This window comes from Paralichthys olivaceus, chromosome 14 (assembly GCF_024713975.1).
Source record: "Paralichthys olivaceus isolate ysfri-2021 chromosome 14, ASM2471397v2, whole genome shotgun sequence".
Lineage (NCBI taxonomy): Eukaryota > Metazoa > Chordata > Actinopteri > Pleuronectiformes > Paralichthyidae > Paralichthys > Paralichthys olivaceus.
In genome coordinates this window covers 11882506-11895114 of record NC_091106.1, presented here as the reverse complement: position 1 = coordinate 11895114, position 12609 = coordinate 11882506, and the positions used below count along the sequence as shown (strand labels likewise).

General features: G+C 40.0%; 1 protein-coding gene across 15 annotated transcripts in view; it reads right to left on the bottom strand.

The window, feature by feature from the left end:
• The window catches only part of khdrbs2 (KH domain containing, RNA binding, signal transduction associated 2), a 73756-nt gene that overhangs the window by 13685 nt on the left and 47462 nt on the right, over positions 1-12609 (bottom strand). For all 15 annotated transcript variants that reach the window (XM_069538395.1, XM_069538396.1, XM_069538406.1 and 12 more), the window contains 2 exons: positions 11810-11937; positions 8155-8356 (listed from right to left, as the gene is read on the bottom strand). In XM_069538395.1, the coding sequence (XP_069394496.1) occupies positions 8155-8356; positions 11810-11937 (330 nt within the window). The remainder of the gene's footprint in view (positions 1-8154; positions 8357-11809; positions 11938-12609) is intronic.

Sequence of the window (12609 nt, the reverse complement as noted above, 5' to 3'; positions counted from 1 at the left end):
AAAATAATATTTGTGCAGCATTTACTCATAGAGAATATAAAATATCAGTGTTGTTTTCAGTTATACAAAATAAATGATAGAGACGCTGAATTCATTTGAACACATCATGGCCCTGCATACTGCTTAGCTGTTTGCTTACATTAAAGATATGTGTATATTAATAAAGTCTGCTATGTCTGAGTCACGCTGTTGTTTACATTTTCATTGAGACTGCATTTGTCTGCTTTTTGCTTTTTTCTACGTTTTTAAGCAAACTAACAAGAGATTGGATTTTTGTAATGTAATAGACAAACTGTGTTAATACCTGGTTTGGTATTATGGGCAGTATTTTCCCTGAGAATTGCTGTAAAGCATTGTTGTAGTGCTGTTCAACACCCGGGCGAAAGTGATATCAATAAAAAAGAAAGAGTTTCTGATAAACAATAATAAAATTAATTGTGACTTAAGTGAGCGGGTGATGCTAAACCCCACTCCTGAGCAGTGATTGATCTGGTCTGTTTGCGGAAGTAAATGAACCACAAAAAATTGGAACGAAAGCACAAAATAATAATCTATGTGCATGTCAGCAAGTCAACGTTTGAGAGCAGAGTTAGATTTGCAGTCCCACAACTTGTCAATTCTCTCAGTTTTCTCTGCAGTTATGTCAAACAAAACTAACCCCCACCCTTCAGGGGTGATCTGATTTCTGAGGGCAGCATTTGAACCAGAGGTGTAAATAAGCAACATTTATATTCAGTCAAATAATATAATATTTTTATACAATTATTTCAATAATGTTTTAAATTGGATAACCCTTCATCTGCTTCAGAAAATTCCAGTAGAAATAGAAGTTTGATGTTGGCTTTTATTTTGAAAGTAGACAGAAGTGTGACCCTCTGGGCTCAGTTGGAAATTGGACAAGACGACATTGTTGTTAACAAACAGTCGCTTTTAGCTAATCATTTTGGAATAGTGTTCCATTTCAGAATAACTATAACTGTTCATGTTTACAGCTTTGACTCTATATGAAGGTGGACGACATGACTACTGACCGCCCCCTGTGGACCAAACTAAAAAGTCAAAGTACACGTCAAATTCATTTTTGTCAAATTTAGTTTCAGTCATTTTGGGATGTTCTACTCATGCGGGTGTTTGGTCAAGTGTCCCGCCCTACGTCCCTCCATCTCTGAAGACTTGTCCATGTTATCATGTATGTTATCATTTCCAGATATATGACAACAAATCAGAGGGATGGCGTGTGGCGATTGTTATCTCCATGACAGCCGAGCACAACTAATCTCTCATCTGCAGAGAAAGACAATGAGATTCGATTGAAATGCCGTTTTTTTTAAACAAACTATACACATATGGATCCAAATATAAAGGCCACGAATATCATTTATTATCTAACGCAGACAAGACAGATGGACATTGTTAGGGAAATGTATGATAAAGTTCTTACATTACTCACCGTCAGCTCAATTAAAACCTTACACAGCGTTCCTCAGAGCGACTTATCTCCCTACTGACATTACTGTTGGTTTGACCTAGAGCACATGCTGCATTCAGATCGGACAGGACACTGTGTGTAAACAGACAGGTCCTTAATTAATGAGGCTTGATTCCTTTAGGTTGACACTTATCTGTAAAAACAATTAACACCGGTCCTTTTTAACAAGGCAGAGGAAATAAATCAAATGTTAATACAAGGGTGGAGAGTCCTCGCTCGCTGTAATTAGGACAGAAAGAACCTAAAGGCCCTTAGCACTGTGCTTCATTATCAATTGACAACCTGTACGTCCCCCGACAGTGACTGATCTTCACAGGGAGCAGCCTGTGAATGCCTCTCCACGCAGCAGAATTGGGAGGAAAATGAGATTCGCAGTCCTTTTGTCTCAGTGAATAGACGCTTGCTCTTCACCGCTCTCTACCTGCTCAAATTCAATCAGCGAGCACCTTTTGTCGTCTCTTGTGCACTTGGAGCAGGAGTTTGCTTTTCAATACATTTTCTCCAATTGTGTCACAGTTATACATTCGATGGAAAGGGCAGATTTCCTCGCAGGGAAAAATTGCCATGAGATTGACTCTCGATTAGTTTTGTGACATTAAACAATAACGTGTTTGTCATTGGGAGAACAGAAATATACCAAACCAGACAAGGCCTTTTTCTCACTATTCAAATTATATTACTTGTGCTCACAGAGTTGAGCTTTAGACGTAACTGCATCCTTCCCTCACCAGCGGCGCGGCGCTCCGACGGGACCGCCGAGGCCATTGTGCAGTCTACCTGAGTCCCTCGTCTTCTAAATAATCGAGTGGAAGTGTGTGTCTTACATCTGTTTTAATAAACAGGAGAGTTCTGCATGGAGAATTTCCATAATTAATCTAACAAATGTGAACTCAGCAGTGTATCTGAAGCCATTGTTATAAAGCAATTACAGCAGATGTTCATGCCGTCCTTAAAGGTGGCCCGGGAAACTGCTCCCCTTCAAGAAACACTCAACCAATCTCACCCATCTTTTATGTTCATGAAATAGATTACCCCCCCCCCCCCCCCCCATCATTTCAAAAAGGCGTCCTTTTGCTATTTTTTCACAGTTTTTTCTTTTTCTTCAAAGCCTCCCAAAGCTCTGTGTTTAATCACATTATGGCATTTGCCGCACAGGCTCGGTTTGGTTGCAGGGCTCAGGTCTAAAAACCCTGGCAATGTGTTTCAGTTTTTTAACAGCAATTTGTACAATTCATGGTTGTGCTGTGAGCGACAGAGTCCCATATCACTCTCAGATTCCTCTCTTCTATCATCAGGCCTGACATTAAAAGATAAGATTTGATCCAGATGGGATTTGATCTTTAACATTAAACTGAGGCCATGGTCCCAGTCCATACAAAATGCCATCAATCACATCTCTAATCTCCCTCTGCACTTTTCACATGGAAGAACTCTGACTGATCGCAGAGAGAAATGTCTCACTGCTTCTCTTTCTCGGGAATAAGTGACATTCATTCATTATTGCCCGTTCGAGCAGTCAAAGTACTGCACCTATTCCAACTGTACCTCATGCAGAAACAATACACTTTTCATAAATGCTTCAAAAAAACACAGTTTGAAAGATAGTGCCACATCAGATAACATACTGGAATATAAAAGCTCTATAATGGAAATATTTTTTACCTCTGTTTACATCAGTGTTTATCTGTAAGCAGGAAGAACTGCTCCACTGATTACCATGAAACTGGAAGGATGCAGTATGGGTGAAGAAAGAAGTCATCACATTTTGGTGCACGTGTAGATTATATGTCAGATCCAGGAAATGTCTTGTTTCACTTTCTTTACCATTGTGAGATAAAGCTTTTTTCAACATTTTCCGTGATTTCTCAGAAACTCATTCACAGATCAGGAGGCATGTTTAGGGGTCTGATATTTATGAGTTGGTGGAATTTGGTGCAGATCTGTATAAAAGTCTGGATCTCTGAATTTAGATGTGGTTTCTTAAAGGAACTGTTGGACCTTGGCGGAGGTTTACTAGGTACCATTAGTTTTCAATTGTAAAACAATTAAAAACACTATTCCACACAGAAGCCATCGGCTGACTGCTGACACTGCAGACAACTCTTTTGACCACAGATTTGCGTTTTCTGCACTTTTTACGTCATAGAATTCATTACGCAGGTTTATACAGATGGGTAGGCAATCGCTTTGTTTCTTGATGAAAACAATGTGTCAAATTGTCGAATTCTTAAAAAAAAGCAAAGTTGTTTTGTAATTTCAATCACGTTTGCTTCAAAATGTGTTTCAGTGTCTCAAAATGTCCCTAAAGTCAAGATGAGGTATATAACCTTAAGCTAAAAAAGCAGAAAGCAAGAAAGAGCTTTGAGATTAGGCTGATCACCATCAGTATATGATGTGCTCAAATCTTCTTGAAAAAAACACGGAGCGCTTCCCCTTAACTGACCAGACCGACTAAATCCTAACTAATGATCAGTTTATGGATAACTGCATTCTTAAAGAGATCATCAATTCATCTCAAACGAAGATTAAAGCATGCTCGCGCTCTATAGTATGAGATATAGACATCTAGCAGATGGCAGGTGATTCTGTGGCACCTCTGTTGCAAAATGTTAAGCTCAGATTCAAGCGCCTGACATTCACCGATTTCTAGATTTGGCAGATTTCATTCGACAATGCGTGAAGAAGCTATTGGAAAGCTGTAACCGCGCAGAATACTGAAAATAACAAACGCCTAAAGCACATTCTTCAGAGGTGATGCCCACAAATGTATACATGCTGAACCCCACCACACGCATTCGCTCCACAGCCATGATCACCCTCCCTCCTTGCTATCCTTTAAGAGGGACAATAATGGCCACTGTCACTGTATTAGTTTTACGACACTGACAGCATGACAGAGCCCATTAATCACTACAGTCTCCGGAGGAACCCCTGTTACATGATGTCCTGCTTCAACGCCAAACAGACCGAATATTTATGGGAACTTCACCAAATCTGAGGAGTAAACAATGGACTGTCATTCATTCGTACATTATACAATGACTGGAAACTACAGCCTGATGCATAAGTGCACGTGTATGTGCAGGTTATGGATAAGCAATCCTATACAAACTTATGTCTGGCAAAGTATTGTGCTGTGTATTAATGCATAAGGGACAATGAAACCAAATTGCTGCGATACAGAAAACAAAGCAGCGGCTACATCCAGGATTTACTTTACTTTATACTGATTCATAATTTTAGTTCCCCTGTTTTACATTTGATTGAATTTAAGGGACCATTGGGCTTTGGCAGTGATATTCGCTCTTGTGCTTCTACACTAATTCATAAAATCCATTAACAGTAAAATGGTAAAACCTCACAGTAAAACATTCAGATTGATATTTACATACATACATATCTATCCGTGTCTATATAAATATCAAAGTGGAATTTATATAATTGTATTCAAATCAAGATATACGCCCTAACTAATGTACTAATAATTACTGGTAATTAACCGTTAAATCCCTTTCAGACACGCATCCTTTTTACATTAATCTGAAGGCAATTGCTGGTCACATGCCTGAATAATCATTCTGGTCATTTTAACACTCACAATAGAAAACCTTATTAGTCCAGACCGGGTCACATTTCTTTCATGCTCTTGGCTAACTCTGGAATATTTACAGTGTTCTTATGAATACGCACTGTCCCTGAAAAACAAACAATAAATCAATAAGAAATAAATAAAAATAACAATGTAAACAAAAAGCTAAATAATTCACTAAAGCAGCTGAGGCTGAGAGTAAGGTGAGGGACTTTATTTTCAGCTGTGGATGAATACACACTTGGTGAACTAGCATTAATTCCCAGAGGCAGATGCACTGAGTTGAATAAACTACAGCTCATGCTAATAAAGAAAAATGTCAAAGAGTGCAACAGTGCAGCCGACAGTTTTTAATATGGACAACAATGAAGGAATAAGCTGAATGTGGATTTGGATACACAGATAATACTTGTTGGGTGATTTTGGAACAGTAAGAACATTATGAAGCTCACAGTCTGATCCTTTATCATCCTTAATAAAAAGGTGGCGCTCTTGGTCAACTTGGCCTCATCGTCCCTCAACCCTTATGAGTGCAAATAGTTGTTTCAGCTCCTGACGAGGCCGTTTTCTGTGCACCTGAATGTTAAAAAAGCTGAGTTGAGTCATTGAACACTGAGGCCCTCTCTGCGAGGGAGTGCGGAAGTAAAGGATGCGGCAAGGTGAGATTTGTGGGAGGAAGATAAAGAGGGAAACGCTGTGTTCATAAATTATAAAGCAAACAATGATACATGATAACTACCAGCTTCCTCATGCTTCCCATTGAGGTTTTAAATCAATACCACCCTCAAATAGGTACAATTATGGACATTCTCACAGTATCATTTTTATGAGATGGACTGACAGTTTGACAGAGTCCATCAATCAAACAGCGTCTCTGGAGAAATCTGCTAGATACCCATACACACATGCTGCTTCCATCCAAAGACAAATACAGGATGTAACAGCAGAGACACACACACTGGTGCAGATCTGTTATTGTGCTTTACAGTGCAGGAATCTTGTAGTGGAACAACAGTATTAACAATAACATCTGTATACACAAACAAACAAACCCGGTCCATAAAGAGGTCTCGATACATTCTGCAAACACGCTCGCAGAAAATTGTGTAATGCGGCAGAAAAGAAAAAAAAAAAGAAATAGCAAAGTGAGATATGAGGAGAGAAAATGTTCAGGACAAATTCATCTTTCCATAATCCCCTGGTCTCTGTGCTCCCACCCTCCTTTCCAACCTCCAATTACAAAGAGAAGAAATGCCTCGCTTTCTCACTCCTCAGAAATACACAGGCTCTACATCAGAACTCAATTTGGTTTGGTAATGAGACTGCGCTTGTGCATTTCCCCATGCAGACAGCCCAATCTTCAATTGCCAGCACACATGGGGGCTTTGCTTAGGAGGAAGGCTCGGAGGAAATAGACTGGTAAAAGTGTTGCCTTTTTTCATTTGGATGAAACTTAGCGCTCACCTTCTGTAGTCTTTTCAAAATGACCTTGGGATATTTCAGAGGACGAGTGAATTTTAACCAGGGCCTTGATTTCTTTTTTTTTTTAAAGATCCCAGTGTTGTTTTAAGCTAAGTGAGCAAATATGTGATTCAGGGCTAGTGAAGGCATTCTTGATGCATCCCAGAGGAGCTGAGGTCAATCAAAAATTCCATACATTTTTTAACCTGTCCTGTCAGTCTCTTTACAGACGCTCGCTGTGTACCTGACAATCAAGGTGTGCATGACAGCGTGCTGCGTACGTGTTGCCGGACTCGACTCGAGTGCCAGTGCCTTCACTGGATAAGTACAGGCCGGGCTTTGTTTCCTTGCCAACCCTGAACCCAAGTTTGGCGACATGCTGTCTCCAAGGTCAACAATAATGAGGTGTTCTTAATCAAGGCATTTAACCCCCATGTGCTCTCCCTAAAGGGTCATGACTCAGACTAATGGCCTAAAAGCCTGAGAAGTACAATACAAGGCTACATCCACGCTACTACTGTTTCATTTGATAACATCAACTCAGAACGGATACACCTGACGTTCACTCTGCTGAAGTTTTACAGAAGCTAAAAGAAGTCTGGAAATGCAGCTGGCCTCGTTTTAGTTTACAAACTCCTGGGCTGCGTTTTGAAATGATGACGTAGACGCTCACAGCCGCTCGGTGATTGACCCACCTCTGTCTTGACGAAGCCTGATTCATGCGGGTCCTATCACAGGATCAACTACAAGCATTGCTGACCCTGTTCTCTGTTGAGTTCTGCTTTATACAATGAGATGAGATGAGCTACTATTCGAGCAATCAGTTTAAACCGGCACACACAATGCCCAGTGTATGTGAGTGGTCACGTGATATGCGTTTTCAGGCACGTTAGTATGGACTGTGTTTGAAACTTCATGTGGGAAAAAAAAGTCTATAATTAAAATATCAAAGAGCTGGATTGGGTTAAAATCAGCTGTTCATTAATGCGGGACAAGAAAATTCGAAACTGAAAAGGAGTGATTTCTAAATCTACTATGTAAACTTGACTGTAAGACCTTTGTAAAATATTGTTTTATTTAAAAACCTACTGTGTATAAATGTAGAATAACCTGTTTTGAGTATCCATGCAGAGTGTGGTGATTCTGCTAATGTAGCCAATGTAGCCAACATTATTGAAAATAAGTTCTATCATCTGAAGTGTGATGTGTTATTTAAAGCCTCATTTACATGTGTGTAGAATATGATGCAGATTTGAGAGCTTTGAAATAGTGATGAAAAAGATGAAGGAGATGTTAACGCTCACTGTGATTCCTCACAAATTCCTCATCTTACTCGTGCTGATGTAAATGGAAACCAAAGCGCTGCACAAGACGGTCCGAGATCATTACAAAATGTACAGTGTGATTTTAAAATTGAAGTAGTTTAAGAGTACACAAATATGTAGAGTTTCCTGCTTGCCCAAATTTTTCAAACTTGTCCCTGAATGCCTCAACGTGCAAAGCCAAACTCCTCCGGATCAGATGAAAGGGAATTAAAGCAACTCTGATTTAGACACAGTTCAAGAGAAATTACTATCAGCCATACTACAGTGTGTGCAAAGAGGATTGGACTCACGTAGTCATCATATGATTCATGTGTGACTGCTAACAGCGGGACCCTGTATGCAGCACTCCCCGCCGCCCCCCTGGCTCTCGGCGCTTGTACCTCCCTCGTTAAACCGGTCGTGGGAAGTTTGCTGTGCGGTGCCGCTGCTGCCGCTGTCCCCCGAGGTGCCGCTGCTGCTGCTGCTGCACTCCTCCCTGTTCCTCTGTGGCCCCTGGTAAACCAAACAAGCACACAAACATGGCATCGGTTTTTACTTCGCAACATGTGTAAATACGCCACTGAGGGGAAAAATAAGTTAAAGGGAAAAAAAACCAATAAGAAATCTATCGAATCCCTCTTATCGCTGCCTCAGTCGGAGGTCGTGGTAACTACTGGCGCTGAGGTTGATCTTGTCATGATCAGAGTGTCACTTTGTGGCTCTCTCTGCTGTGCAACTGTGCTCGAATTTCAATAACACGATGGAGCAGTGCCATGCCTGTGTTTGTATCGCCATCTGCCTCAATTTACTGAATACACTCAGGTTGCAGTCTAACAGTTCCACTGGAGTGTAGAGCTTTATTTAATAGTGTCCACCAGAATGAAATGAATGGCCGAAGGGCTCAGGCAGGCGTGAGGAATTTAAGGTGGTTTGTTAGTTCTGTGGAGGTGTGACTGTCCAGCAGCAGGACCACATGAACAGTGCGGGGATTGCAGGGAGGATTTAGCCGTGCAAAGCCGTCCATTGTCTGCTAAGTTACATTTTAACAGCTGCATGATGTAGGTGGGCTAGGATACCCTTCTCTTCCCTTGGCACATCCGTCACTAGGTAGCAGCTCATTGTGATCCAAAAATACAGACACTCAAAGGGGAATTACTGCTGCATATTTTTCATGGAGATTTACAATAATTGCTTATCGGCGCGCCATAAGGAGTGAAATCAGGGTAGGGAAGTGATGGTGGTGACTTTAAATTGGGAGCATCCAATGTTACTGGTGGATTTGAAGCATCTGCCTGCGCTGCCTGAATTAGGCCGTGCTGCCATGGCAAACTGTACCTGCTCGCTCCTGAGGGACGGCCACGGCTGCAGGTAGATTATGGACAATTTACTCTGTAAGATGAGTTACGGAGGCGTATGGAGGAGGCAGGTGTTTCGGACGCACAGCTTCATGCATGGCTGAGCCAATCAAATGCTCTGTAACATCCAGAGGTCTGTGGCAACAGTCTGAGCACCTGGAGCAAATGCCGTGTTCAAATTGACTTTTACTTGTAGAACAGTGGGGAAACTGTCAGACACATGGTTCTAAAGGGTAGCTCTCCTTGTTCCCTCAATTAGTCATGGAACCATCTCCCATTCAATTTGAAAGCCAGTGGAGTTTGGTACTATGGTCGCCAAAAACAACATTTTCCAAGGAAAAGTTAAACTTCATATATTATGAAGCTGAAGCAAGAAGCTGTGTCTCTTCTGAGGAAATAACCAGTCAGACTTGGAGGCAATATTATTTTTGGTTGAGAAGCAATCAAGATTAAGTAATTAGGAAATAAGATTGGTAATCAAGATTTTTGATCCACATGTGGAACTCTGGCGAGGATGGGTTTGCTGGTTAGTCCTTAAAAAATGTTTTTCTTCATTCTTGTAATATCTAACATTTTCTCTTTAAATTACAACTTTAGTTTCATAATATTATGACTTGTTTTCTCTTGAAATAACAACTTTATTCTTGTTATATTATAACAATATTCTTGGAAAGATTTTCTTTTCTTTCATATGGTCCTAAGACTTAATGGTGGATTCACCGAGAGAGAAAACTTGATTGTGTTTGCAAAGTGATGATCTGTGTGAACGCACACTGTGCATGCACCTCAGTAGGTGCATGTTACTATCTCGGTCGTGCTACATTCAGAAAACAGTGAAATACTATTCGAAACTTAAACAACAACCTAAGGCAGAGAATATAATATGAAATATTGAAATGTCTGACAGTTAATCACTTTATCTGAAAATTCACCACCAACGTTTGTGCTTCCTTGTTTTAATTATTAAAGTTGTCATTCATAACACCTCACACTATGTTTCACTTTATCTATAAATATGTCAAATTACACATCATCTTTAAATCAATAACAAATTTGTGGTAGTCAAAGCTGCTGACTCATTCTGTGTGATTGTGTAGCTGAATTAAAGGGATAGTTCACCACTCTTCTGCTCATAACTCACAACAGTAACCAGGAGATCAGATGTCAATTGAGTTATGTTTTATATTATCACTGACAAAATAACAAAAAACTAGTTTGGATATTGGATATTTAGATTGGAGAATCAAGTGTTTTGGAATTACTTTGGTCAAATTAATCAAATCCTTGTTGTTCTTGCTTTATTTATTTCATTAAAACAACCCAACATTTTTCAAAGATATCTCTTAAGCCAGAGTCTGTGTTATCACCAGCCCCACATGGAATCTGTGCAGAATTCAGACGACACCTCCACAGAGTTATTGCTTGTAAAACTTGGAGAGTCGACACATATCCGCCTCTTCTTCAGTGTTGTTTTAACATTTTAAACAGTGAAATGAGAAATACACTGTTTCATTCCTGTATTCCCGTCCTGTTTGTTTATTGGGTGGCCGTGGCTCAGGAGTTAGAGTGGGCCGCCCTCTAACCAGTGGGTCGGCGGTTCTTGCCCATTCCACATGCTGAACTGAACCCTGTTCACATAGATGCACTGTATGAATGTGTGTGTGAATAGATGAAAAAATTGTACTGTAAAGTGCTTAAAGGGTTCGAAAACACAATATAAATACAGACCATTAACTCGATATGTGAAATATATGTTTCTCTTCCTGTAAAACAATTTTTAATGTGTCATGACTCATGCTGCACTGAGGGACATTTACAAAACTTTATCTAATCAATTGTGACTTCTGGCACGAAGCTCGCCGCACCAGTCATATAACACTACACTTCAATGTGTCAAAAAGGAGATTTACTGCTGAGGAACAGAGGAGGCACTATTTGTCAACACAGGAAACGGTGAGGGATCAGGTGAATTAATTCTCTTTGAATTCAATTTGTCTCTTTCTCTAACAATCTTTTTTTTTTTGCTATCTGGGATAAATATAGGGCATCGTGTTACAAGCAAAAATTATTCAGTGGATTTTTATTCTGGATATAAGCTAAAAACCGAGGGGGGTTTTAAGGTTTGTAATTCTTCTGAGGTATAACAAAATAACCCAGATGATGTTATCACGCTTATCTTGGCTTTGGCTTGAGACTTGGAAACTGGATCAATTCTTATTATTTTGTTTTTTATCTATTCCTGCAATGCCCCCAATGTTTTAAAGTGCAATCCTAAAACCAGTGGAACCCCAATATAGAATCTGTAAGTATATACTGATTTCATACTATGTGCAACAGGATTTGTTGAGATGTTAATCTGATCATGATGAACAACACTTTTTTAATTTTTATTTCGTCACTGTGCCAACATGACTAACAAAGTCTGAGCACAAATTCAGCTTTTAAAAATCCTTAATGCTTTGCAGGAAATCACTTTGTCCCTCTCAGATATTTTATAAAAATAGTAACCTTCAGAATTTCTCAACTTCAAGAGGTCCTTGTCATTGTTTTCCACGAGAACCCTCACCTTCTTTCAGTGCAGCTCTTCACAAAACTGTAACCAGTACTTTACCTTGTGGATATTGCGGTTGCCGGCCGTGCGCTCCTCCCCTGTGCGCTCCTCCCTCTGCTCGACTCTTCGGAGCCGTTCAGCAGGGACAGCTCTCTCAGTTGCTCCTGTCTGATCTCGTCGTTATAGTCCTGCGGGAACCAAAAAAAAGGAAACACGTGTCATAAAAAAGGAAAACAAGGACATTTGTCTTCTGACTGCAACAGATGTTTGCAACAGCAGCAAATGTCATCGCATTATAATTGTCGTGACACGCACAGGAAACACATGGCGTCTCTGAGCGCTGAATGCTCAATGAAGATGTTTTCATTGGTGGTGTTTGGACACAAAACACAAGAGAAGGATTAGTAATTTGGGAAAAGACAATAACCTATGAAAGAGCTGCGGATTCACGGCTCGCAGCAAGTTTAAGCTTCTGTTTCTTTTCAACAGAAAAAGATTGAATTTCCAAATTATCATCAGGATGTCCAATATAATCAGGACAAGGATTTCAAAATAATTTCTCTTATTCTTGAGGAGACATAAACTATGAAATCAAATCAAAAACCCTTTCTTCTCCCTTTAAAGCCGCACAAAAATAGTCTTTACTTTGTTGGCACACGCCGTCTGTAATTGACAGTTTGAAAAACGTTGTGAGGAATATCGTTATCTTGTGATTCTGAAGCATTTTTCTCAACCCGTTATCAAATGCTGGATCATTACACAGCAGATAAGGCTGTGGGAAAAGCAGTATTCATTATCTTGTCATTGCTGACAACTAAACAGGCTTATTTATCAGAAACCTTCAAACCAAACACAGGCGA